This window comes from Mauremys reevesii, linkage group 1 (genome assembly GCF_016161935.1).
Source record: "Mauremys reevesii isolate NIE-2019 linkage group 1, ASM1616193v1, whole genome shotgun sequence".
In the NCBI taxonomy this organism is placed as follows: Eukaryota; Metazoa; Chordata; order Testudines; family Geoemydidae; genus Mauremys; species Mauremys reevesii.
In genome coordinates this window covers 240,110,165-240,136,487 of record NC_052623.1, presented here as the reverse complement: position 1 = coordinate 240,136,487, position 26,323 = coordinate 240,110,165, and the positions used below count along the sequence as shown (strand labels likewise).

The 26,323-nt window shown below is 45.0% G+C and overlaps 1 protein-coding gene across 15 annotated transcripts in view; it reads right to left on the bottom strand.

Moving 5' to 3' along the window:
- LMNTD1 (lamin tail domain containing 1) overlaps positions 1–26,323 on the bottom strand; it is a 295,495-nt gene that overhangs the window by 235,955 nt on the left and 33,217 nt on the right. For 13 of the 15 annotated variants that reach the window (XM_039520482.1, XM_039520489.1, XM_039520486.1 and 10 more), the window contains 2 exons: positions 22,591–22,779; positions 10,965–11,058 (listed from right to left, as the gene is read on the bottom strand). In XM_039520482.1, coding sequence (XP_039376416.1) covers positions 10,965–11,058; positions 22,591–22,779 — 283 coding nt within the window. Of the gene's footprint in view, positions 1–8,147; positions 8,273–8,391; positions 8,445–10,964; positions 11,059–22,590; positions 22,780–26,323 lie in introns of those variants that run through there. The other 2 variants (XM_039520494.1, XM_039520495.1) reach the window with 2 other exon arrangements.

Below are 26,323 nucleotides of genomic sequence, written 5' to 3'. Positions count from 1 at the left end.
TGCTAGTTAATTGCCAAGTACTTTTAAGAGTAACTTATAACAATCTTCTTTTCCCTGTTAGATTCCATGATGAATTGTTAAAAAAGCCAGAGCAGAAAAATGCATGTTTCCTTGGACTTTTCTGTTTCACTTGTGCCAATTTCAGAGAACAGAAAAAAAACCTAAACTTTTTAACCACAACCAATTTCGCAGTTCCCAAGGAGGAAGTACATACATATAAGTCACTTTATTTTCTTTTATACAGATACATCTTACCTTTTGGGTAAGTAGCTGTAAAAGTCAATGATACTCTTTCACCAGCACTAATGTAAAGCACAATCACAAACATCTAATTAAAATGCTTATTTCTTCTTATATCCACATCTTCCACTTCCTGTCCTAGAGTCATTATATTGAATCTCTTTTCAGAAGCAGTGATAGCTGCCGCAACACACATGCCAGTCTGCATTAGTCTTATTAAACTTGATGCTTTGGGAAAATAATGGAGGGATGATATCACATATCACACCATCAGCTTAATCTGCACTGTTCGTAGTGCTGCAAATTATAGCACAGCTCACAGTCTCATTTCCACAGTCCATTTTGTAAATAAGTGAGAAAAAAGAAAAAAAAAAAAGCAGCACCAGAGAGGAAGTCTGGGGTCTGAGCCACCAAAAAAAATAAAAATAGAATAGGTCAGGGGTTCTGAAATAACTTGTGGATGTCATTTTTTACAATATCATTTTTGTTTGTGCAATGACAAAGTGGTAATACTCTAAGAATTAATACCCTTTAAAATCAAGCTTCTGCTATTACTGCTTTATTTGAAAACACACCCTACACAACACTTATTAGCCCAAGATGCAGCAGCGTTCAGATTCTATTTCACTAAAAAAAGGTTTTATCCTTTATTACTGTACATATCAGACACAACTGACATGAATATTACATACAGTATGGTTGGGTTGAAGGAATTATTGCTCTATCATCCTCAAAGAGATGAAACTGAATTGTAGGTAATAACTTATGCTTCAAATGGAATCGCACTCCAGAGCGATGATAAGAACTAGCAGAGTCTCAAACAGCTTAAGTACTCTGCATGCACAGTGTCAGTGGCTAATCCCAGTTGCATGGAAAAGGGTAGGTTGGAGGCCAGTGTGAAAAGGAGGGCAAATATTGGTTCTAAGTCCATGACTGATGAGATTCACAAAGTTCTTGCAGTGCACATGTGTTGCTGGATGGTTAGATCAAACACTTCTGTTTTCGACAATGTGTTCATCTCATCAAGAGTTGCTTTACGAGAAAAAAGCAGGAGCAAGGAATGGGAGGACAAACTAGCAAATCTAGAAGTGACCTCAGCTAATACTTCAGATGGACCTGAACTGTAACATTTGAATCTGCATCCAAAAACTTCCCCCAAAGTTCAGATGTAAGCTTTTGGGCTGTCCCATTATAAAGATAGAGTCTAGCTGGGAAATTTGGATTCAGATCTGACTCCTATCATCCCCCTCTCACACACACACACACACGTATGCATTCAGTATGGGGTGTTTGGATTCAGAGTTTTGGTTCAGGGCCATCTCTTATTCATCCAGAAATAATCAGACTCAACAGAGAAGTTTAGCAAAATCAATAAAGATTTTCCTTTTAAATCCTGAGGCAACGTTCTTACTTTCTTAAGTTTCTTCCCCACCCGATCCTTCCCCCTACATGTTAATTCACCTTGTTGCAAGCTTGCAAATGAAATGAAAAGAAAAATCATCATTCAGTAGTCACAGCATCAACTCACCAGGGGAAACAACAAAGGCATGGGAACTAGGGAAGGAAATGTTTATATACGCAGTGGAACAGCCAAGAAAACTAACTAATCAGAAGGCAGATAAAATAAGCAAACCCAAAAACACATGGTTCAGCCAACTGCAAACTGGCCAAGACTGTCAACCTGCAGCAGGTGCCAAGGGCTCCTCTGGCAAGCAGCCAGCTAGGCAGAAGAGAGTTGCTTTTTTGTTCCTTTCCATTCTTTAAGGGTTTGTACCACACTGTATATAGAAAGGCTACCACTCTAAGGCCTGGTCTACACTACGCGTTTATACCGAATTTAGCAGCGTTAAACCGATTTAACCCTGCACCTGTCCACACAACGAAGCCCTTTATATCGATATAAAGGGCTCTTAAAACCAATTTCTGTACTCCTCCCCGATGAGGGGAGTAGCACTGAAATCGATATTGCCATGTCGGATTAGGGTTAGTGTGGCCGCAATTCGACGGTATTGGCCTCCAGGCGGTATCCCACAGTGCACCATTGTGACCGCTCTGGAAAGCCATCTGAACTCGGATGCACTGGCCAGGTAGACAGGAAAAGCCCCGTGAACTTTTGAATTTCATTTCCTGTTTGGCCAGCGTGGAGAGCTCATCAGCACAGGTGACCACGCAGAGCTCATCAGCACAGGTAAAAATGCAGTCTCCTGAGAATCGAAAAAGAGCTCCAGCATGGACTGCATGGGAGGTACTGGATCTGATCGCTGTATGGGGAGAGGATTCCGTGCTAACAGAACTCCGTTCCAAAAGACAAAATGAAAAACATTTGAAAAAATTTCCAAGGCCATGATGCAGAGAGGCCACACCAGGGACTCAGTACAGTGCCGTGTGAAAGTTAAGGAGCTCAGACAAGCCTACCAGAAAACCAAAGAAGCAAACGGAAGGTCCAGGGCAGGGCTGAAAACATGCCGCTTCTATGCTGAGCTGCATGCAATTCTAGGGGTTCCGCCACCACTACCCCACCCCTGTCCGTGGATTCCGAGATAGGGGTGATATCCTCAGGCATGGCTGAGGATACTGCGGACGGGGAAGATGAGGAGGAGGAAGAGGAGGACGAGCTTGCAGAGAGCACACAGCACTCCGTTCTCCCCAACAGCCAGGAGCTTTTTCTCACCCTGACGGAATTACCCTCCCAGTCCTCCCAAGCCACTATCCCAGACAATGAAGCCATGGAAGGGACCTCTGGTGAGTGTACCTTTGTAAATATAAAACATAGTTTAAAAGCAAGCATTTTTTAATGATTAATTTGCCCTGAGGACTTGGAATGCATTCGCGGCCAGTACAGTTACTGGAAAAGTCTGTTAACACGTCTGGGGAAGGAGCGGAAATCCTCCAGGGACATCTCCATGAAGCTCTCCTGGAGGTACTCCAAAAGCCTTTGCATAAGGTTTTTGGGCAAGGCAGCCTTATTCCATCCTCCATGATAGGACACTTGACCACGCCATGCATGTAGCAAGTAATCTGGTATCATTGCATGACAAAGCCTAGCTGTGTATAGTCCCGGTGATTGCTGGCATTCAAGCAACATCCGTTCTTTATCTCACTGTGTTATCCTCAGGAGAGTGATATCGTTCATGGTAACCTGGTTGAAATTTAGGAATTTAATTAAGGGGACAGAGATGGCCACTCCTACTGGGCTGTTTGCCTGTGGCTTAAAAGAAATCCTTCCCTGCAGGTAGCCAAGCAGGGGGAAGAGGCGGGGGTGATTGGCGCTGAGCTTTTTCGCGTTTGGCTAGCAGGGATCTTCCCTGCTACCAGCCACGCGGTGGGGGAAGGGGTAAAGCGATCATCCCAGAGAATTGGATGGGGGGGTGGTTTCTGCTGCTGCACATTAACGGGAAAGAAGCAGCACTCAACTGGCTTTGCTTGCTATTTGGGAAAGGAGGGCGCTGGATATATGAAGGTTGCAGAAGATGAAAAACAATGGCTTACCATGGCCGCATGCAAGCCGAATTCTGCTGCCCGGACCTGCGTCTGTGAGATCTCTAACACCAGAGCCGCAGGCACTCAATATTAAGATGCAAAATGCAACCTTGTAGTGAAACCACATGTGCTATGTAAGGTGAATAGTGTTGTTCACCGTGAAAGAGTATAACCATTGTTCTGTAAAATGTATCTTTTAAAATACTTCTCTCCCTTTTTTCTCTCCCTCATGCAGCTGCAAATTTTTCAAGCCTCCCTACTCCGTCCCGAAGGCTATCTCAGATAAGGCGGTGGAAAAAAAAAGACGCGAGACGAAATGTTCTCGGAAATCATGGAAGTGACCCACAATGAAAGAGCTCATCTGAATGAGTGCAAGGACGTGGTATCAAAGTACAGGAAAGATGCTAGTGACCGTGAGGAGAGGCGGGACGAACGTGAGGAGAGGCGGGACGAACGTGAGGAGAGGCGGGACGAACGTGAGGAGAGGTGGCGGCAGGAAGATCAGCGGTGGTGGGATGCAATGCTGGGGCTGCCGCGTGATCAAACTGACATGCTCTGGCATATGGTGGAGCTTCAGGAACGGCAGCAGGATCTTAGAGTGCCACTGCAGCCCCTGTATAACCACCCTCCTCCCTCACCATGTTCCTTAGTCTCCTCACCCACCAGACGAGTAAGAACGCGTGGGGGGAGGCTCCATGCACCCACCCACTCCACCCCAGTGGACAGCCCAACCAAAATGCTGTCATTATTATTAAATTTTTTTAGTGGCCTTTTCCTTCCCTCCTATCCTCCTCTCAAACCCCACCCGGGCTACCTTGTCAGTTCTCTCCCTCTTTTTATAATTAATTAATAAAGAATACATGATTTTTAAACGAGAGTGACTTTATTTCCTTAGAAAGCAAGCTGTGTTCGAAGGGGGAGGGTGGGTGGCTTACAGGGAATGAGTCAATCAAGGGGTGGTGGGTTTCATCAAGGAGAAACAAACATAACAGTCACACTGTACCCTGGCCCATGATGAAACTGGTTTTCAAAGCTTCTCTAATGCACACTGCTTCCTGGTGTGCTCTTCTAATCTCCCTGGTGTCTGGCTGCACATAATCAGCGGCCAGGTGTTTTGCCTCAGCCTCCCACCCCGCCATAAAGGTCTCCCCCTTACTCTCAGAGATTGTGGAGCGCACAGCAAGCAGCAATAACAATGGGGACACGGTTTGGCTAAGGTCTGAGCGAATCACTAATGTGCGCCAGCGCGCCTTTAAACGGCCAAATGCACATTCTACCACCATTCTGCACTTACTCAGCCTGTAGTTGAACAGCTCCTGACTACTGTCCAGGCTGCCTGTGTATGGCTTCATGAGCCATGGCATCAAGGGGTAGGCTGGGTCCCCCAGGATAACTACAGGCATTTCAACATCCCCAACTGTTATTTTCTGGTCTGGGAAGTAATTCCCTTGCTGCAGCCGTTTAAACAGAGTAGTGATCCTGAAGATGCGAGCGTCATGAACCCTTCCCGGCCATCCCACATGGATGTTAGTGAAACATTCCTTGTGATCCACCAGTGCTTGCAGCACCATTGAAAAGTACCCCTTGCAGTTTATGTACTGGGTGCCCTGGTGCTCCGGTGCCAAGATAGGGATATGGGTTCCATCTATCGCCCCACCACAGTTAGGGAATCCCATTGCAGCAAAGCCATCCACTATGACCTGCACATTTCCCAGAGTCACAACCTTTCATAGCAGCAGCTTAGTGATTGCTTTGGCTACTTGCATCACAGCCGCCCCCACAGTAGATTTGTGCACTCCAAATTGATTCCCGACTGACCGGTAGCTGTCTGGCGTTGCAAGCTTCCAGAGGGCTATTGCCACTCGCTTCTCAACTGTGAAGGCTGCTCTCATCTTGGTATTCTGGTGCTTCAGGGCAGGGGAAAGCAAGTCACAAAGTTCCATGAAAGTGCCCTTACGCATGCGAAAGTTTCGCAGCCACTGGGAATCGTCCCACACCCGCAACACTATGCGGTCCCACCAGTCTGTGCTTGTTTCCCGGGCCCAAAATCAGCGTTCCATGGCTAGAACCTGCCCCATTACCAGCAGGATCTCCAAAGCGCAGGGGCCTGCAGTTTGAGAGAATTCTGTGTCCATGTCCTCATCACTCTCGTCGCCGCTCTGCCGTAACCGCCTCCTCCTCGCCTGGCTTTGCAGGTCCCAGTTCAGCATAGACTGCACGAGAATGCGCAAGGTCTTTAAAACGTCCATGATTGCTGCCTTGAGCTCAGCAGGGTCCATGCTTGCTGTGGTATGGCGTCTGCACAGTTCACCCAGGAAAAAAGGCGTGAAATGGTTGTCTGCCGCTGCTTTCACGGAGGGAGGGGTGAGGCTGTACCCAGAAGCATCAGCGACAATGTTTTTTGCCCCATCAGGCATTGGGATCTCAACCCAGAATTCCAATGGGTGGGGGAGACTGCGGGAACTATGGGATAGCTATGAGATAGCTACCCACAGTGCAACGCTCCGGAAATCGACGCTAGCCTCGGACCATGGACGCACACCGCCGAATTACTGTGCTTAGTGTGGCCACATGCACTCGACTTTATACAATCTGTTTTAAAAAACCGGTTTCTGTAAAATCGGAATAATCCTGTAGTGTAGACATACCCTAAGCTAAGATGAGACCTGTTGCTCCTTAAATTCTAAATTTCCCTCTATTCGGCAACAATGCCCAAGGCCAATGCATCTAATCCCCACTGTCAGCCACTGTTCAACCTCAAGGGCAATAGTTTTCTGTGATACCCTTCTATCACTGGGTATGTGTGGCTTATGCTTGTTCCTCGAATATGTCCGCTGGTTTGTCTAAATCAACCATGTTTTGGATGCCTGAATCAAAGCTGATTTCCAAATGGTCCCCAGGGCTGAAAAGTTATTATGGCTGACAGATAACTGGACAATTCCACCCTTTCATTTCCATTTTAAAATCTCACTCAGCGATCCGCCCTCATCTCACCACCACTCTGAATACTTCCTTGGGTCCAAATTGCACCTTCAGAATATCAAAGGGCAAAATCTAGCCATCCATGGAGAAACACCTATCTTACTACAGACAGAATGAGTCAGAGAGAACACCATGGAGGATGTTTATCTTTGGTCTTTTCTTTTTCTTTCTTTTTTTAATTTTTTTTGGGAGGGGGGTTGTTTTTGCATGCATTAGAATAGATGATACAAAGGAGAACCAGGGCTCAACCAGTGTCATGCACCTGAATGGCCATGCTCCCTGTGGAAAGACGGAATGTGCCAACCATGCTAACTGGGCCATCACCTTAATGCTCAAAGAAGCACAAGAGCTGTATTTACTGGACCTAAACAGAATAGAAATAGATAATGTGCTTGGCATGTTCTTGTCTCTTTTTTTTAATTATTTCTTTTGCTTTTTGATTGCTTTTTTTTTTTAAGACTTGCTGTGAAAAGTGGTATTTGAATTTTTTTTAATATCATTTTTCACAGTAGCAGATTTGCTAAGTTAGCTGGGAAGCTGCGAAAAATGATATTAACAAACATACAAATATCACTTTTCACAACAGACTTACTCAGCCCTGGCAAGCTTGGAAACAAATTAAGCCCTGGATGGGGAGGTGGGTAGGGAAGCAGTGGGAGCCAGATACAATGGGGGGGGGAGGGGCCAGAGGAGACAGTGAGGGCCACAGGTGAGGGGGTGTTGGTGAACCTGAGGCCAGAGCTCTGCAGCCACATGGCTGAAGCCTGGGGTCAGAGGACACAGCGGGGAACAGGAGCGATGGGGGGTGGTAAGCCTAAGGCCAGCACCCACTGCCATGTGACTGGGGCCCAGGGCCAGAGCCCATGGTCCTGCATCCAGACTCTGAAACCCTGCAGCTAGGGAATGGAGCCCACTGCCTGCCACCCCAAGGCTGAAGCCAGAAGCCTGAGCCCCGCCGCCCTCTTGAAGGTGGGGAACTCACAATAGCTGCCTGCTTCTCTAGAGCCCAAGCCATGCTGATGGCCCTGGGGAGGGGCCACTGCTTTGCGCTCCCCCCACCCCCACCTTCACTGTCCAGGAGGCTGTGGCCACATTTGAGAAACACTGGTCTAGATCAGCAAGGTGGTTGCTGAGTTACATAAAGGACTTCTTACTGCTGCTCCTTGTCTGAGCAAAGGAGTACTCCCAACACATACACTAATTCATGTGTTTTCTTATCTCCATGGGTGGGGAAAGATGTTGCTTGCCCCCTTGATGCCGACCAGCCAGAAAAAGCTATGGGGCTGCCCTTTTATTGTTTATTTAGTATAACAAACAAGCTGGAAACAGAAAATTAATACTTCAGTTTAAACAAAAAAACAAACAACAACAACAACAAAAAATAACAAACCCAGACACCAGCCGCCAGGAGGGGCACACTAATGAATCAGCTAGGTCTCTCTCACCAAATCAGTTCCCTGCCACTGCAGAGGCCCCAGGCACTGGTACTTCTTGGTCCTTTCTGTTCGCTGACTGAGTCTGTGACACACAATAGTTTAGTCTTCTGAAAGCTGTAATACTTTAGTCTAATCCAGGTTATTGATTTTAATACAGGAATAACTCGGTGGGGTTTAGTGGCCTGGGATACACAGGAGGTCAGACTGGATAATCTGGTGGTCCCTTCTAGCCTTAAACTTTATGACTGCTTACCCCTAATAAGACCCACATTTTTTTGCTCAGGATGTGTGACATGAATTGCCTTTCCCAGCTGCTGGCATTTTATGGGCCTCACCTCTACCTCCTTTTGGCTTCAGCTAATCAGCCCCTATTGGCTAATCTATGTTTTGGTTTAAAAAAAAAAACCACTCCTAAGAGATGTAATTTATCTTCTCCACTTCTCTGGCCATTCCCACTTACTGCCTGTCAACTGACATTGCACAGTCCTCAAGCCTTGGCTGCAGTACCTCAATCTTCCACAACAGAAATAATAGTCATCTCACTGTGCCAACAATTTCTTTTTTTAAAAAAAAATATCCATGCAGTTCCATAAGTAAACAAGCCTAGTTCAGGTAGAACTATTTCCAGCTGGGCTGACTACTTCTGTTCCAACATACTCTCAAGGGGGGAAAAGAGATTTAACAAAATTTAATAACATAAGTGTTGACAGACCCTTAAATGCAGCAGATCTAACTAAGAGTAAATTAGTATATAACAAGGTAGTCCAGGGTTAAAAAATATTCTAGTCTCAAAACCACCATAGCATAAGGTAATAATAATACTTTACTCTGTAATGCCAGCTCTGCTTTTTGTAAAGAGCCACTCGGTGAAACAAAAATGTCTACTCACAGGACTGCAGGCTGGGAAGTTACTGCTTTATTAACTGCATCACAAGAGAGGCAGAAGAGCACAAATTCCCACTCACTACATATGATGTAATGGAGCTGTAAAGCATGGCTCCATCCCATAATACCCAAGGGAAGCCAGTTAACTCTGTGCTAACCACTTTACTCCCAGAATTTTAAATCACTTTGCAGACATTAATAAATTAAACTTCCCAACACCCTTATGAAGAGGCTACTGAGGAAAAATTGGAAAGAGTCCAGCGGAGGGCAACAAAAATGATTGGGGGGCTGGAGCACATGACTTATGAGGAGAGGCTGAGGGAACTGGGATTTAGTCTGCAGAAGAGAAGAATGAGGGGGGATTTGATAGCTGCTTTCAACTACCTGAAAGGGGGTTCCAAAGAGGATGGATCTAGACTGTTCTCAGTGGTACCAGATGACAGAACAAGGAGTAATGGTCTCAAGTTGCAGTGGGGGAGGTTTAGGTTGGATATTAGGAAAAACTTTTTCACTAGGAGGGTGGTGAAGCACTGGAATGGGTTACCTAGGGAGGTGGTGGAATCTCCTTCCTTAGAGGTTTTTAAGGTCAGGCTTGACAAAGCCCTGGCTGGGATGATTTAGTTGGGAATTGGTCCTGCTTTGAGCAGGGGATTGGACTAGATGAGCTCCTGAGGTCCCTTCCCACCCTGATATCCTATGAACTCTCCATTGTAATGCATTGGCTTTCCTTCCTGCACAGTAACACAAACAACCCAAGGGCCTCATCACTGTACCACAGAATAGGCCCAATTCCTCCTCTGGCAGCCAACAGTCCCTATAGTGACCTCTTAAGCATATTCAGTGTAGGGGTTTGCACCAGTTGAGCTAATCAAGGTTTGCACCTGTTCAAGCTCAATCAGCACAGGCTCCAGTTTGTTTTCATCTGCACTAATGAGTCAGCACCACTGCACTACACCAAATACTTGCCATAGGCAAGGAATTGTGGCTAGTGAAAAGTGTGGACAAGGTTTTAGGCTGATTAAATCAGCGTGCTGGAGTACTGGGAGGAAAGTCAATGCATTAGAATGGGGATTCCAATCCTCTGCTTCCTCACAGCAACTAATTTCAGCACAACAGGAAGTGATTTGCCTAGCTTCACAAGAGGACTTGATTCCCCTTTCACTTGGTGTAATCATCTACCTGGCAGCAGAGGGAGAGCAAAATACTACCACAGTCGAATTCTCCCCTAGGGTGACCAGACAGTAAATGTGAAAAAATCGGGACGGGGGTGGGAGGTAATAGGAGCCCATATAAGAAAAAGACCCAAAAATTGGGACTGTACCTATAAAATCGGGACATCTGGTCACCCTGTTCTCCAGTCACTTAAATCAATAGCAGCATTTTATGCCCAACTTTGCTCTCCTAGAAATGACCACACAAGGTGTGAGGTAGTGAAGAATCAGGGCCAAGAAAAAAATTGAGACACAGCCAGGAATATGATCTGGGTTTCTGACTCTAACCAAAGACCATCCTTCCTGGCCAAAGCAAGAAGTTGAAAAGAAAATATACACATAGAGATGGTATGGACATCAGCATAGTTAGGCCACTGTGATAGACAAGGAAGAAGGCACTAAAGAGCACAAACCACTACTTGCTGGGGCTTTCAGTAATGCAGAGATCCAGCTGACCCACATGGGAGGGTTGGTGGGGAAATCCTGAAGCTGGCTCTATTAGCAAACAAGTTTTTGGGCAGTGGTGAACTTCCTTCACCTTTGGAATTATGGAGGCCTGGCCCTATAAACATTCATAGACACCAGCTTCCCAAGTGTGCTCTAATAAAGAACAACCCATGTTAATCCATTGCTGGAGGAAGGACAATTCTGCAGAAGTTTTAGCAGTCTGATTCGGAGACACTGAATAGGCTTCAAAAGCACAGTTTAGGAGCAGTATTATTAGCCTCACCTGTAAACAATTTTCTTTTTGATGCTCCAGCTGGTGTTTGAGTTGCAGTACCTGGTCCTGCAATTTCAGTCGCTGGGAAAATTCCTCTTCATACCTAAAGTAGTCAGGGATAAAGAGAAAACTCTATCGCTGTTGTTCTTTCAGACGGTATCAGTCCAAATCAAAGTGGTTATGAAACACGAACTATTAGCACATCCACTGGGGAGCCCGCGGGGCAGGAGGGGTGACCCACAGGAGGATGAAGAGCCAGACACATTCCTCTGCCTCCCCTGTTCAGAGGTTACAGACAGCTGGTGTGATCCGTGGGGCTGACTATGGCTTGCACAGCCTTAACTTGTGTCCTGTTACAAAGCCCCCATGGGACATTGCTAGGGGACACAATCACCAGGACAAGCTTGCACCCTAGCCCTGCTCCTTCTAGCCTGCCTCCATCGAGACCACCACCTGCCCTGGGGGAAGCAAAAGGTTATTCCCGAGAGGCATGAAGACCAGCACTGCACCTGGCATGCAGGCGCTTTGTGCTGAAGTTATTCGCTGGGGGTAGAGATTATGTCCGTCTTACCTGCCTTTTCCTCAGCCTGGCTAATACAAAGGAGCCCTAGCGCAACTACTGGTGATATCCTGGCTCTGTTGAAATCAACAGGATCTTTTTCACTGTCTTTAGTGGGGTCAGAACTTTCCCCAATGAGTCTGGCCTGAAGTGCCTGGACTATAAAAGGATCTCACAGCTTTTAGTGATTACTTTGCTTTGGGAAAGAGTAGTAGTTTTACGATAAATGGGGAAGTATAAATACCATAAATGTTAGGGAAAAAAAGCTGCTTATTGAAAAAAGGGACAATTACTTTGCAATTTGGCTGCAGCTTTTTCAATATGTAGAGGGAGAGAGCAACTAGTAATTGCAAGTAAGCCACTGTCTTTGGAATCCCTTCTTTGTTTTATAATAAGCATGTGAAAAGTGCTTGCTTTGGTAATGGGGTAGTCAGGGCATTCTTAAATTACTGGTTTATTCTCCCTGAATAGTTTTAAGTATTTTCCTGATTCATATTTTCTTTTTCTTTCTGCTGTTAGCAATTATGGGATTTATTTATTGGGGCAAACAGCCCTAGTGTAGACGAGGCTTTCTACTTCCCGGCCAAGCAATGGTTAATGAGCCTACTTTTATTTGCAGAATTGGGGGCCCATGTTAGGAACCAATTTAGACTGAATCATGTTGTAAGGATGAGTTTAGAACGGTGGTTTTCAAACTTTTTTTCTGGGGACCCAGTTGAAGAAAATTGTTGATGCCCGCAACCCAAGGGAGGTGGGGATGAGGGGATTGGGGTGTCGGAGGGGCTCAGGGCTGAGGCAGAGGTTTGGGGTGTGGGGGTGAGGGCTGTGGGGTGGGGCAGGAAATGAGGGGTTCAGGGTGTGGGAGGGGGCTCTGGGCTGGGGCAGGGGGTTAGGGTGAGGAGGGGATCAGGGCTCTGGGCTGGGGGTGCAGGCTCTGGGGTGGGGTGGGGGATGTGGGTGCTGGAAGAGGTTCCAGATTGGGGGGGGGGCTCAAGGCTGGTGCAAGGGATTGGGGCATGGACTTACCTCCGGCAGTTCCCGGTCAACGGCGCAGCCGGGGTACACTGCGGATCGCACTGTGCCCTGGAAGCGACCAGCAGCAGGTCCGGCTCCTAGGCAGAGGCACGAGACTCACACCTCCAGGCACCGCCCCCCCAGACACCGGCCATTGGGAGTGCGGAGCCAGTTCTCAGGGCGGGGGCAGCACGTGGAGCCTCATGGCCTCCCTGCCTAGAAGCCAGACCCGCTGCTGGCCACTTTCGGGGCACAGCGTGGTGTCGGAAAAGATAGGCAATAGCCTGCCTTAACTGGGCAGCACCGCCAACTGGGCTTTTAACGTCCAGGTCAGCGGTGCTGCCCAGAGCAAGGCAACCCAGTACTTTATGATACCAGTCAGCTGTGTTCTTGGGGAACCAGGGCACAGTATCCAGCCTGTCTGACTCATGAAAGATACCCCACCACAAACACCAGCCTCTGCTTAAACCAAAACCCATCAGAGAAAAGACTTGCAGAGAGCAGCGAAGGGCAGATGGGAGACACACCTGGACCCCTTCTGACAAGGGTGACAAGATTAAGACATCTCCATTAGCATACAGAATGAAGAACAGAGACAACTCCCCTAGCCTCATCTCCATGAAAGATGGGACAGGGAGACATCTCAATTTGCATACAGAATGGAGAACAGAGAACCGCACTGAACTCTGGGACCAGAAAAAGCAGGGAAGCACTGCATCATGGGAATCTCTGCTCCAGATGCTAATGAACCTACTCCTGCCCACACCCAGCTCTGCAGTTATCAGACTAATTCTAGTAATGAATCCTTGATATCCAAAATACTGAAGCTGCCTAGTTGCATTGTGAGCTCCCTGGAAGAAAACAACACCTATAGCCAAGAGTGACCAGCTCCTATTGTCTAGCCTAAAGAAAACCTTTGAGTCATCAGATTACCCAAAAACAAATCTAGTGTTCTGCCTTGAACCATTGTATTTTCTCTACAAAAATCCCTACTCACCCTCCAGTCAGTGTTCTGATGCTTAGATCCAAACTATGCATCAGTTCCACTGGGACTCCATTTTCTCCTGACTGATTGTGCTGGGGGCTCTTCCTGTCTCCAGCACTCAGGACCCTGAGCTACCACCATCACCTGGGAACCGCGACCAGTTCAAGCCTCATGGAGTGGGTGAGAGTCCCCTTCTGTCTCTCTCTCTGTTTTCCTTTCTACCTTAGGTATTAACCTTTAATAACGTATGTTATGTTGGTTTAGGCTCTCCTTGTGTAGTTATCACTATTATTCAATAAATAACTTTTATGGTTAAGCTGGTTGCTTCTCTCTCTCTTGCTGAACTTTACTCTTTTGTGTTTTTACCTTCCCCCATTCACTCTACAGCAGTGGTCCCCAATGCGGTGCCTGCGGGCGCCATGGCACCCACCGAGGCATCTATGTGCGCCCGCATACTGGCTGGTGGACAAGCATCCACTGAAATGCCGCTGAAAAGCAGTGTCATCAAGAGGCATTGCTGCTGAAATGCTGTCGAAAAGCGGTGTCACCAAGAGGCGTCGTTGCCAAAATGCCGCTGATTATCGTCGCTGCTGCTTCTCGGCGGCATTTTGGTGGATGCTTGTCTGACGGCCACGGTCCTCGGTGGCTCGTCGTCTGGCACCCGCCACCCAGAAAAGGTTGGGGACCACTGCTCTACAGCAATGCTTCTTTCACCTAAGCTAAAGATCCTTGCAGCGCCCAAAATACTGTGGGGTTTGCTCATCAAGTAGGTTTTTACCAGTACAATTGTGATGTGAGACTGGAGATAGGGACATGCTGAATCTGGGACACATAAGGGTGGCAGCTTGAAAGTGCTGCTTCATCCAGCCTATTGAGTCCAGGGACAGATAAGGGATCAGCTTGAAAGTGCTGATTGACCCGGTCCGCTCAGACTTGCTTTGATGTGTGCGTGTGTGTGCGTGCGCGTGTGTGTGTGCATCCGGTTCTGGGGCTGGAGGAACCCAGCCCTAGGGAACCTAAGTCCTGCAGGATACCTCCATTGGGAGGGAACTTGCATAAGGAAGAAGTACAGCTCCATATGAAAACGCACGTGACACAAGCAGTACATTGATAGAATTACAGAAACCCAACGCCCACCCCGAAAAAGTAACTAGAATAAATGAGCATACCCCAAAGTAATGGGCAGATCTGGTAACACGACCCAGTACTGGGTCACAACCCCTGGTTTGAAAAACACTGGTCTAGACCAGTTCACTCATATATGAGTCTAGAACCCAGAGCTGCAGAGCCTGGGAGAGGCGAGCCCAATGGGGGCACTGTGGAGATCAGACACCACAGGAAGTACTGCCCGAAGAGTCCAGAGTGACAGCAGCCTGTGGCCTTCTGATTGGCCAAGCACACTATTTAACCCTGGAGGGTGACCAAGGAAGTTGTCTGGGAATCACAAAGACTTCTAGCCTGCTGTGACTCCAAACCTCATCTTGTTTTCTAATCTCTAGTCTCTGTCCCCATCCTGACTCTGGCTTCCTGATTCCAGCCTAGTAGCTGTCTCTGATCTCCACTCTCTGCTCATACCCTGACTCTGACCCTTGATGATCAATGCTGGCTCTAGCAGAGGATTATCCCAATTCCTGCTCACTGACTACCACTTTGCAGCCATCCTTGACTTGTGGACACCAGCCCAGATGTGACCACCAGACCACATCAGCTACACTTGGTTCTTTTCATGTATCTAAACCCAGTTTAAGTATAGTTCCTTAGTTCAGATGGAACCCAGTGGGGTCAGGTCCTCAGCCATTAGACTCTAGCTCTGCTTTTTGTATGTAATGTGAGGGAGTCAAAATGTATCCAGGAACAAGTTACATATTATGACTAGAAATAAATAATAAAATGTTTTGTTGGTTTTTAAAAATTTCTTGTAGTGGTATCCATAAGACTATTGTTACAGGCTCAGTTAAGTTATAGTTATGCACGAAATTAAGCTGTAGAGCCAAATCCAGCCTGTGTGTAAACTCTGCATGTTTACTGACTCCCTTGAATTTGGCCCAAGACCTTTCATGACTTAATTGGAAGGTTTGCCTCAAAGACTGCGGAAGGCTGTGTCATATATGTGATAGCACAGAGAAAGGGGATGAGTTGTTTAGGATAGTTCAGGAAGTGATTTAGCTGCACACGGCATTTTACTAACAAAATTATCAGTTAGGGTTGGTTGAAAATTTTCTATTGAAACTTTGTTTGAGGGGGCTTCAACTAAATGTAATTTATCACAGAAAAGGTCAGTATTCCTCAATTTTTTTGATGTTTATGTTGGATAACTGAAAACTTTTGACAAAAAATTATTCCTCTCTCCTGCCCCCAGTTTTTGGCTGAATTGTTTTCAGATTTCATCAGTTTTTGGCCACAACTGAAATATTCTAACTTTTCAGGATATCTGTTTTTCAACCACAATAAAAATGGACATCTTCTGCAGGAGGAAAAAAAACATTTTTCTGATCTGCTCTTTTGGCAGGTCCCATCCCTCAGGAGTTCAATCAGTCTGGACTGAAGCTAAACAAGGAAAAGTGAGTTTTCTGCTTACCCTAAATCGAGTTTTTGGGACAGACAAAAAACAAAGTCCTAACCCTGAGAAAGTAAAACCAATTCAAGAATTGAATGCATCAACATATGTACCAGAACTGAGACGTGGCCTAGGGTAGCAAATTATCTCAGACAATACCAACAAGACCTTTCTACAGCAACAAAAACAACAAAATGAATTATTAAACTCCAACACATCATGAGTATGGGTGCTAAATGAAGAAATTGACTTCAAAAAAGGTAAAATAAATTATCTCAAGAGCTGCAGTTCTCAAATACTGTGATATGAACAAGTCCACAAGGATGAGTACAGATGCAAGCCGCTCTGGCCTAGGTGGTATATTGTGGCAACAACGTGGATCTGAGTGGAAGTTAAATTTTGCTCTGAACACTCACAGAAGCAGAAAAAAGTACATAGTGAGCGAAAAGGAGTGCCTGGCAAGCCTACAGGCATGTGAGAACTTTTACAGATATCTGTGTGGGCTGGATTTTTTTGCACTGATAACAGACCATAAACCTCTTGTAACCCTCTTCAGTGGAAAAGACCTGGCTCAAGCCAACGTCTTTTGATCAGGTTAACGCAATTTAACCCATTTGCTAATTATGTTCCTGGGAAAAATCTGGTAGCAGCAGATGCTCTACCATGGAGTCCAGTATCTCACTCAGCTACCTGATGATGATGTAAAGGTGTAGGTGGATGCTACAGATGAATACAGACCAGTGTCAGAAAAGAAACTACATCAGCTACAAAAAGCCACCTCAACAGTCACACAACTTCAAAGAGTTCTAAGTTACATTACAGCCCGCTGGTTACCTGGTTGTTGCAGAGTATTTTTCCAGGTTATTGAGACACTGAAGTGCACTGTCTCTCACTTTAGTATTCCAGAAAAACTAGGGATGGACGATGGACAATGGATTCCAATTCACTGCTGTAGAATTTAAATAATTCCAAATGAAATATGATTTTGATTATATTACTAACAGCCCACATTCCCCACGAGTGAATGGAGAGGCTAAGAGAGCTGTATAGACAGCCAAGAAAATCCTACAACACGAAGATATATTGCTTGCTCTTCTGAGTTACCGATCAGCACCAATAGTAGCTATTGGATATAGCTCAGCACAACAACTGATGGGAATACCACTCAAAACTACTGTTCCACCTTTGGAAAAGAACCTATCTTTAAAGTGACCAGACAAGAAGAGAGTAGCCAAATCAGATAAAAAAGCTAAAAGAACACTTTTACAACAGATACTACTCAAGTAGAGTCTGGGTCTAGAACCTCCTGACCGTGTTCATGTCAAATGGATGGAGAAAAAGGATAGACTACCCCAGCTGTTGTAAAGAAAAAGAATTCAGCGCCCGGATCATATGTGCTTGAGACCAACAGTGGAAAGTTCAACAGAAACCATTGACATCTACAGTTTGTTCCTCCAGAAAGAACAATCAACAGCACAAACTCTACAGATGCTGGATGCAGAACAAGAAGACTCCTCAAGGATTCCAAGCAGTGGCGTAGCCAGGTGGAGGGAACAGGGGGAGTGATCCAAAAAAAAGGCACCACCCGCTGCGGTGCTTTTACTCACCCGGCGGCGCTTTTACTCACCCGGCGGCGCTCCAGGTCTTTGGCGGCGAGCCCTTCACTCGCTCCGGCTGGCACTGAAGGACCCACTGCCGAAATGCCACCAAAGACCCACAGAGCAAGAGAAGGTCCCGCTCCCCCTGTTCCCTCCGGGTGAGTAAAAATTAAAAAGGCGCCAAGAAATTGAAAAGGCACTACTTGTGCTCAGTGGGGGAGCGGCCGCTGCCCCGCTCCCCTCAATAGCTACTCTACTGATTCCAAGCCAGCCACAGCTAGTCGTTGCAACTAATAGGCAGCCAGATGACCAAGTTGTTACACGTTTGGGTCATGTAATTAGAAAACCAGTACAACTCAGAGACACTTAGGAGACTTAACAATACTGAACTTTAAAGTGTACGTTTTATAAATGGTAGGAATGTAAAACTTAAAAGGGGAGATGTCATGGAGTGCTAAACCATACTGTACTGTTCAGCCATTAGGTGGTGTCATGTGTAATATACTTAAGCTCACAACAGCCATTCCTGTCATTACAGGATCTTATGGTGTACACATCTCTGGTGTATCTCTCTGGGAAGAAAGCTCTGTAGCCAATCCCTATCTGGTACAGAAGCCTGACCTGCTAGTAGCAGGCCTACAATCTACCATGTATAAGGTGTACATGCCATTTTCTGACCTGCTCTATTGGCAGGTCCTATCCCTGAGGAGTTTAGAGTGTAAATACTCAAAAAAAGCTAGGAATGGCAGAGAAACATTGAGCAGAAGGGCTTGGAATTAAGGGGGTTAAAGCAAAGGCAGAATTTTACACCCCAATGGCAGCTGCTATTTACCCAATAACAAGTAGGCAAGTAGAAAGTAGGTTATGCCCTTAATAGAACAACCCCACTGGCCAATTCTGTCTTCAAGTTTAAGTTTTGAAACCCAGGATGTACTGTCTACTCCTAGGTCACATCCTTCTCTTCCTTTTGGATGAATAATTTCCATACTGTTCTCTATTTATTGCGCAACTGAGATGCTCCTCAGGAGAGTCCAACAAATGTTCATTGGCAATAATAAAGTGTAGAACATTTAGCAGATGAGATTGTTTTCTACAATGATCAGAGCAGGGAACTAGGAATCAGAACTCCTGTTCACTACTATTCATGGCGCTGCTACTGACACTTGAGTAAATCACTCACTTTTCAGTGCCTGAGTTTCTCTGTCTGTGAAATGGGGAAAACATTATTTATATGGGGTGTTGTGAGGCTTAACCAGTGTTTCTGAATGTTCTCGGAGGGCCTCGGGAAGCAAAATGCTACGGAAGTGCAGATCATGATTAAACCCCCCAACTATTTCATCATGCAGTGAAAGTGTTGTTGTGTGTGAACACCAGGGCATAGTCTCCTCTTGGTGTCTGTGGAGATGAGGATGTGTAAAAATGCCTGAGGCTGTGCTAAAATGCCAGGGACTTCAACACCCCTCTAAACATTCTTGAAGTCCCATGACATCCACTAAAGCAGAGCTACCTGCAAGCAACATTTGAAGGGATTTTAGCAGAGAGGACCATGATGGGCTTTTAGCTTTTTAAAAAAATCTATGTTTAAAATAAATGTCCAAAAAATCAGAAGATAAATCAGAGAATTTTAAATTTATATTAAAAATGACAAGCGAGAGCCTCCACGTTAAGGCTGTCATTGCTCCAGCTCAGATCTCGGCAAGAGTCTTGGACAATGGTTCACATTCCATGTGTTCTATTAACTAGGCAGAAGGGGCTGAATGACAACCCTAGGGCTAAATCCTGCAGGTTTTACTCAAGCCAAGCTCTCACTGACTCCACTGGGAATCCTGCATGACAAAGGACTTTAAGATTTACCCTTGAAGCATGGATTTCCTATCTACCTACAGTTTAATTCAGAATTTCGTCGCCATTATTGACAGTGGACCATTTCTACATACCATTATTTATCATTTTTATATTATATTATTTATGTATTATTATGGTAGTACCTAGAGGCCCCAGGGTGCTAGGTGCAGTACAAGCACATAGTAAGAGACAGTCCCTGCTCCAGAATGTTTACAGTCTAAATGGATAGAACAGACCAGCGGTTCTCACCCTGCAGCCCGCGGGCCATTTGTGGCCCAATCAGCACAGAGCCGCAGCCCATGTGACATTCTCAGGGCCATACAGGTAGTACTGGATGCAGCCCACAATGGTAAATAAGTTGAGAACCACTGGAACAGACAAAGGGTGGGAGGGGAAGTGGATGAAGTGATTTGCCAAAGGTTACATGTAGTGGTAGAGCCAAGAATAGAACTGAAGCTGCCTGACTTACAGACCAGTGCCCCATCCATAAGAACACCCTGTCTTCCACAAGACCAAAAAACAAGGTGAATCTCTTTTTCTGTGTTTAATTAGACATAGGGGATAGCAAACCATTCAACTTTTCAAACCTACATTTTTTGAGATTTTGCTTCCAACCTGCGGAGAAGCTCCCACTCGGTGCTTTGTTTTCATATTTTCAGGTGCTAAACTGGCCAGTTTTTATCTTGTAAGATAGCCTTGGTTCTTTGAAGTGGTAATGTCGGTGATCAAAATCTTGTACAGACAGCCATGTTGTGTTTTTGCAATTACATTCTGCTTGCTTGTTGTTAACAACCCATGCAATTTCTAGTTTCCCATAACAAATGTAAGGATAATTATCTCATAATCTGCTGGGTACAAATTTAATTAATCCATGATAAATAGTAATAATTATCAACTAAATACCAAGTACTGTATGTTGGTCTTAGGTACCCATGTGATATGAGAAACAGACATGCAATTACGATAGCCACTGTCAAAGAAATAGAGCTATCAGAGCCTTTATATCTTGGATGTTGTTTATTTTGGGACCTCAACTCATAATCGACTTCCAACGTGCAGGAGAATTTCAAATTTAACATGGGAATGAGGGGCGTGTTACTATCTCAGAGTAAAATTAGCCTTTGTGGGACTAAGATGTGCATATTGCTGGCCCTGTGCACAGGGATGTATTGGACCCTAAAATTCATTGATAAGTGCTCTTCTTTTAGGTGCTTTTTAGCTCTTAGGCAGGGCAACAATCAATGTGCTCTCCACTGACTTGCTGCTAGGAAAGCCCCAGCTTTCAAGTCTCTGGTCTGTCACCAGTCATCACAGTGGGAAAGGAGGAGACCACAAATATTCATCGATTCTCTTCACTGGTGCTACCAAATGGCCTGGGCTAACTGCCAGAAAAGGAAAGATCATCTGGCCCTCACCAGCTCCTGACTGAGTGAGAGGGAGAGAGTTAATAGTGGAAAGGGGATGGGCAAAGAGAAAATGGAGAGAATTTTTGAGGGGGAAAGAATAAATTGCATAGAAGTGGAACACCACTAAATAGTCACAGTGGAAGCCCCTTAATATCCTAATGCCAGCCCACCTGAAGCTGATACAGGATGCAAGTCTGCTTATCTCCATGTACTTCCAGTAATACAACGCAGTGCTATAAGTAGCACTTTTCTGATTTGCATCCATTCTTCCCTCTGTTGGAGTACAACAGTTTGATAGGGAAATATAAGGACACTTAAAACATACACTGAGGTCTGGTGCTTTCAATTAGGTATAAAGGCAAAAAGTCAAAGGATGTCAGGTCATGTGACTATCTTACTGGGGAAAGGATAGGATGTGAAAGCCCAGTGCTCCATGCCAGACCACACATGCAAAGCAATTCCTTGATCATTGCATCCACTGATCGTAGATGAATAGCTGCTGCTCATGTTGAGAGGCACACAAGAAGCAGCCAGAACAGTCTATTGAATAGTTAATAATGGGAGCTGCAACAATGTTCCAAGCTCCTTTGACTGCTGCTATGTCACATTATTCTAAATTGCTTCTCATCAAAGTTTGCAGATCAGAATACAGCCATTAAGTCTGGCAGCAGAGCAGCTAATCTGAATTTGTCACACTCATGAGCTATGCTCAGCTATTTTAAATAAACCCGGGTTACACTGGCACAGTTTACATTTGCTAGTTGAGGACAAGCAGCACAGGTTGCTCAATGTGTTTTGTACTGACATTAAAAGCTACAAGAGCTGGGAAAACCCTCTGGGGGGTCGACTTGCCATGCTCCCGAGTTTAGCCATGGCTCACATAAAGTAACGAGAGAAACTTCCAGGACATTTTCTGCCTTTTTAATCCATTTTTCAATTTGTTTTTTTACTTTTTACATTGAAATTATTCTCAAAAGATTTATGCTCTCTCTAGAGCAGTCTATGCCTTACAAAAAGCAGTATGTTAACCAAAGCACCACTCCTGTAATAAGAGTGCTTCTCCTTATGAGCTAAATCCTGTCATGTGAGGAGTCTCATTGACATTGCATTACAGAACTCGGTAGTGCTACCTAATAAGATTTGCTCTGATGTATTTAGGATATTGTGGACTACATCTAGGACTATGCTCTGGCTGCTTTGTGCCTCCATGCCAGAAAGCCAGCTTAAATGGCTACAAGGGAAGTCTCTGGGTAATCTAAGGCCAGTGAATCAGCAGTTCGTCTTTTTGCTGTCAGTGTAGCAGCTATAACCACAAGAAAGTGGGTATGGCCAGAGCATCACTGCACTCCAGCTATTCCCAACTGCAAAAACAACCCCTGAGGATAGTGCCAAAAGCTGCTCTAATTCATGCCAGAGACTATCAGCCCTCAGATGGTCTTAGAATCCTAGGGCTCCTAAACTGCAATACAGCCACCGTTGCCCTCCTTCTCCTGAGATGTGGCAAACACAGCTTGGATGCAGGTGAGTTTCTGGGCTTGTACCTTTAAATATGCATTGCACTTTGATACAAGATTAAGAGGTATGGCTCTTTGTGAATACAACATAAATAGCCAGAGGTAAGAAATTAGAAACGTGCAAATTTCTGCCCGAAACCTGAACTTAGTTTCTTACTTTCTTTGAGACATCAGGATGTTTTTATTTAGCTCCTCAAGCTCTTTCATGGCTAGATCCAGCTGTATTGAGGATAATGTCCTTTGGGTTTTCAGCTCTTGCAAATCTGTTTCCTTCTGGGCCACAAGAAGTTTTAAATTCTTTAAGTCCTCGTCTTTCTTCAGGAGTACAGTATCCAGCTCCTCCTGTCTGAGCACACACAAAATATCAGTCAGAGCCAAAAATTAAAGATTTACTATGCTCCCGTTTTTAGAAAAATGAAAATTAAACTGTGATAAATTGAACCAACAAACCAAAGAAACAAAAAATAGGGTCAGATTCCGGCTGCTCCTACTCAGATGCACAATGGGGGACAGACAACACATGGAGCTTTCTCCCCCAGCCCCCACTCTCAAATAATATCTCCAGCCACTGCCGCTACTGAAATGGCTCTACTTTCCAAAATGCAGACTTTTCAATACCATATTATTTATAGACAGGGTTAGTAGCACTACCTATTATTAAGGTTGCCCAACACTTCTCATTATAAGAACCTGTTTTCACTTGCTTATAAACTTTTGCCAAACATAAACTATTTGGGCTCAAATTTTCCATGCTGGGTTTTCTGTATTAGGTTGAATTTTTTTTGAAAAATTTCAGCCAAAATAGTTCAGATATTTCTGAGAACAAGGCGAGGGGAAAATACGCTCACGGACTTTGGCAGGATTGGCCTTTATGTAAAAAATGTGCATTTTGCCTTCCTCATGAAAATCTACCCAAATTATAAACTTTTGAAATTTGCAGTTCACACATGCTCAGTAGAGACTTATTAAACTTTGCAGCTTCAGTCCCTGAATATTCTGCCCATACTAAGCAAGCTAATACTCAGGACAAAACTCCCCTTCATTACACAACCCTGATTCATCCCCAGAGCAGGTACATCCTGTGCACAGAAAAAGGACAACATGTGGGAAAAAATACAGTAACTCCTCGCTTAACATTGTAGTTATGTTCCTGAAAAATGCAACTTTAAGTGAAACAATATTAAGCGAATCCAATTTCCCCATAAGAATTAATGTAAATGGGGGTGGGGGGAGGGTTAGGTTCCATGAAAAAAATTTTCACCATACAAAAAACTATATATATATATATATATACACACACACACACACACACACACACAGTATAAGTTTTAAACAAACAATTTAATATTGTTCACAGCTATGATGATTGTGAAGCTTGGTTGAGGTGGTGAAGTTAGAGGGTAGAAGAGGATGGGATATTTCCCAGGGAATGCCTTGCTGCTAAATGATGAACTAGCACTCGGCTGAGGCCTCAAGGGTTAATACATTGTTGTTAATGTAGCCTCACACTCTACAAGGCAGCATGAATGGAGGGAGGGGAGACAGCATGACAGACAGAGACAGACACACACACCCTGTGTGTGCATGAGAAAGAGAGAGAGATGTGCATTGCCCCTTTAAGTATGCTGACCCCGCTCTAAGTACATTGCCTTTAAAAAAAATCAAGAAGTTGAGACAGCAGCTGCGGTCAGCAAGCTCTCTCTGTCCTGAACCCTGTCCTGTCCCCACCCGGCTCTATATGGAGAAGGGGTAAGAGGAGGGCAGGAGTAGGGGAGAGGGTGACTCCCTGACATTAGCCTCCCTCTTCCCCCCTCCCCTGAACAGCAAGCAGGAGGATACCAGGAGCAGCTCCAAGGCAGAGGGCAAGAGCAGCACATGGCAGTGAGTTGAGGAACAGCTGAACTGCCAGCAATTGGTAGCCTGCTGGGCAGCTGCTGCAGAGGGAACTTAGGGGAGCAGGGAGCTGATAGGGGGGCTGCGGTCCACTCTGATTCCAAACCCCCACCAGCTAGCTGCAATGGGCTGCTCTTCCTGCAAGCAGTGGACAAAGCAGGCGGCTGCCAAACAACATTATAACAGAGCATTGCACAACTTTAAATGAGCATGTTCCCTAATTGATCAGCAACATAACAACAAAACAATGTTAACCAGGACGACTAAGTGAAGAGTTACTGTAGTACGTGATTATGTAATTAAAGTTTGTATCATAATGCATACGCACAATGGGGCTGATTAAAGTTGCACAGGCAACCTTAATTCTGGTATTTCTTAACTTTTGGATTCTTGATTTTGAAACCTTATTATTAATATTGTTTTAACACAGCTTGTGTGCAATATTTTAAAATAAGTTGACAAAACTGCTGTTATTGTTGCTTAAATTGTTAACTCAGAGTTCAGGGGGTTTTGTCCTTTTTGATACAGTACATACAATCCATTAAGTATTTTGGAATATCCACATGCATGCAATCAGTCCTTACTGTTTTCTTGACACTAGTTTGGTCTCCTAAGCTGTAGTCTCAGTGAGCATTATTAACCAATACCATACAGTAGAATCTTGTCATTTTTCACTCCATTAATCTACAAGGCCAATAATTCTCATACAAGAAGTGTGGTCTTATCCCACTTCTCTGCCAAGATTTAACTGCATACACAATGCAAAGTATGGAGGACAAAGCCATATTTGTGCAGTGGGCCAGCACGAGGCATGTCTGTCTCTTAAGTCCCCAGTAACCCCCTATTTTTGCATAAATTAGATGCTATGGTGATGGTGTTACAGACCTGATTGAGTTCCCCTAGTGGACAGTCACCAGTCTGTTGTAATTAGTTCCAACCTTTGGATCCCACTTTCCAAGCCAGTGGGTCTGGCCACTGCCAGCATCTAGTCACAATTTCTAGCTCTAAGGTGCACTCCTGAATGCAGACTCCCTGTCTGCCACCCTCTCCTGCGGTGTGGGACTCCAGGGTCCAACCGTCCTAGGCCCTGAAGCCAGCACTCTGACTTCCCAGTTGCTTATGCATGCTTCCACCAGAGTTCCATCTCTGGGCAATCTGGTTTATCATTTAACTCCTTGGGGACCATGTGGCAGGCAAGGCAAGGAACACAGGCTTTGCACAAGGGCTTCTAAAACCATAGTAACATTGACTCTTAAAGCATACAAGTATTACAGATCTTTGGGCAAAACAACAAATACCTTTACACACTCCACACTGTGTCTATGCTCAGCTCTTCTTCTGAGCCATTCGGCCCACTCTGTGTTCAGGTGGGTAGGTCCCTCCTGCCTCTCCTTCTATTGCTGACAATGGTCAGACTCTGAAGGAGAGGGAGACTGGAACTGATCCTGCCTTTAAATAAGATTTCTGTCCCCTTCAGACCCTAGTCAGGTGTCTTGCCAGGAAGTTCCAGCCCCCCTCCCCGTCCCCCCTCCCCAAGTCCAAAATGGGTTTCTTTCAGTCTGACCAGTCTCTGTAGCAAACCATTGTCCTAGGATGGGTCCTTGTGATGAGAAAGAAAATCATTGTTGATCACTCTTGTGTTAGTCTATTCAAAGAGGTGTCAAGCATTAGAATAATCTACTTTGGACTGTCCTTGACATCTCTAGATACTGTTGCCAACTCTTGTGATTTTAACACATCTTGCATGTTTTTCTTAAAGCCCCAGCTCCTGGAATAAAGACATTTCATAAGAATCTCGGGTTTTTTTGAGGAAAAACAGAAAACAAAACAAGACAAAAAAATTGTAAATTTCTAGTCCTCACAGTTGCTGAGAAAAGTTGCTTGAAAATGCGAACCTAGTGCACCCTAAAGGCTCAGAAACCACTATGTGAAGAATTCAACATTTATTATTTGTTTTTAAATCTCACTGTTTCTGGAGGTTTGATTCATGGTTTTTG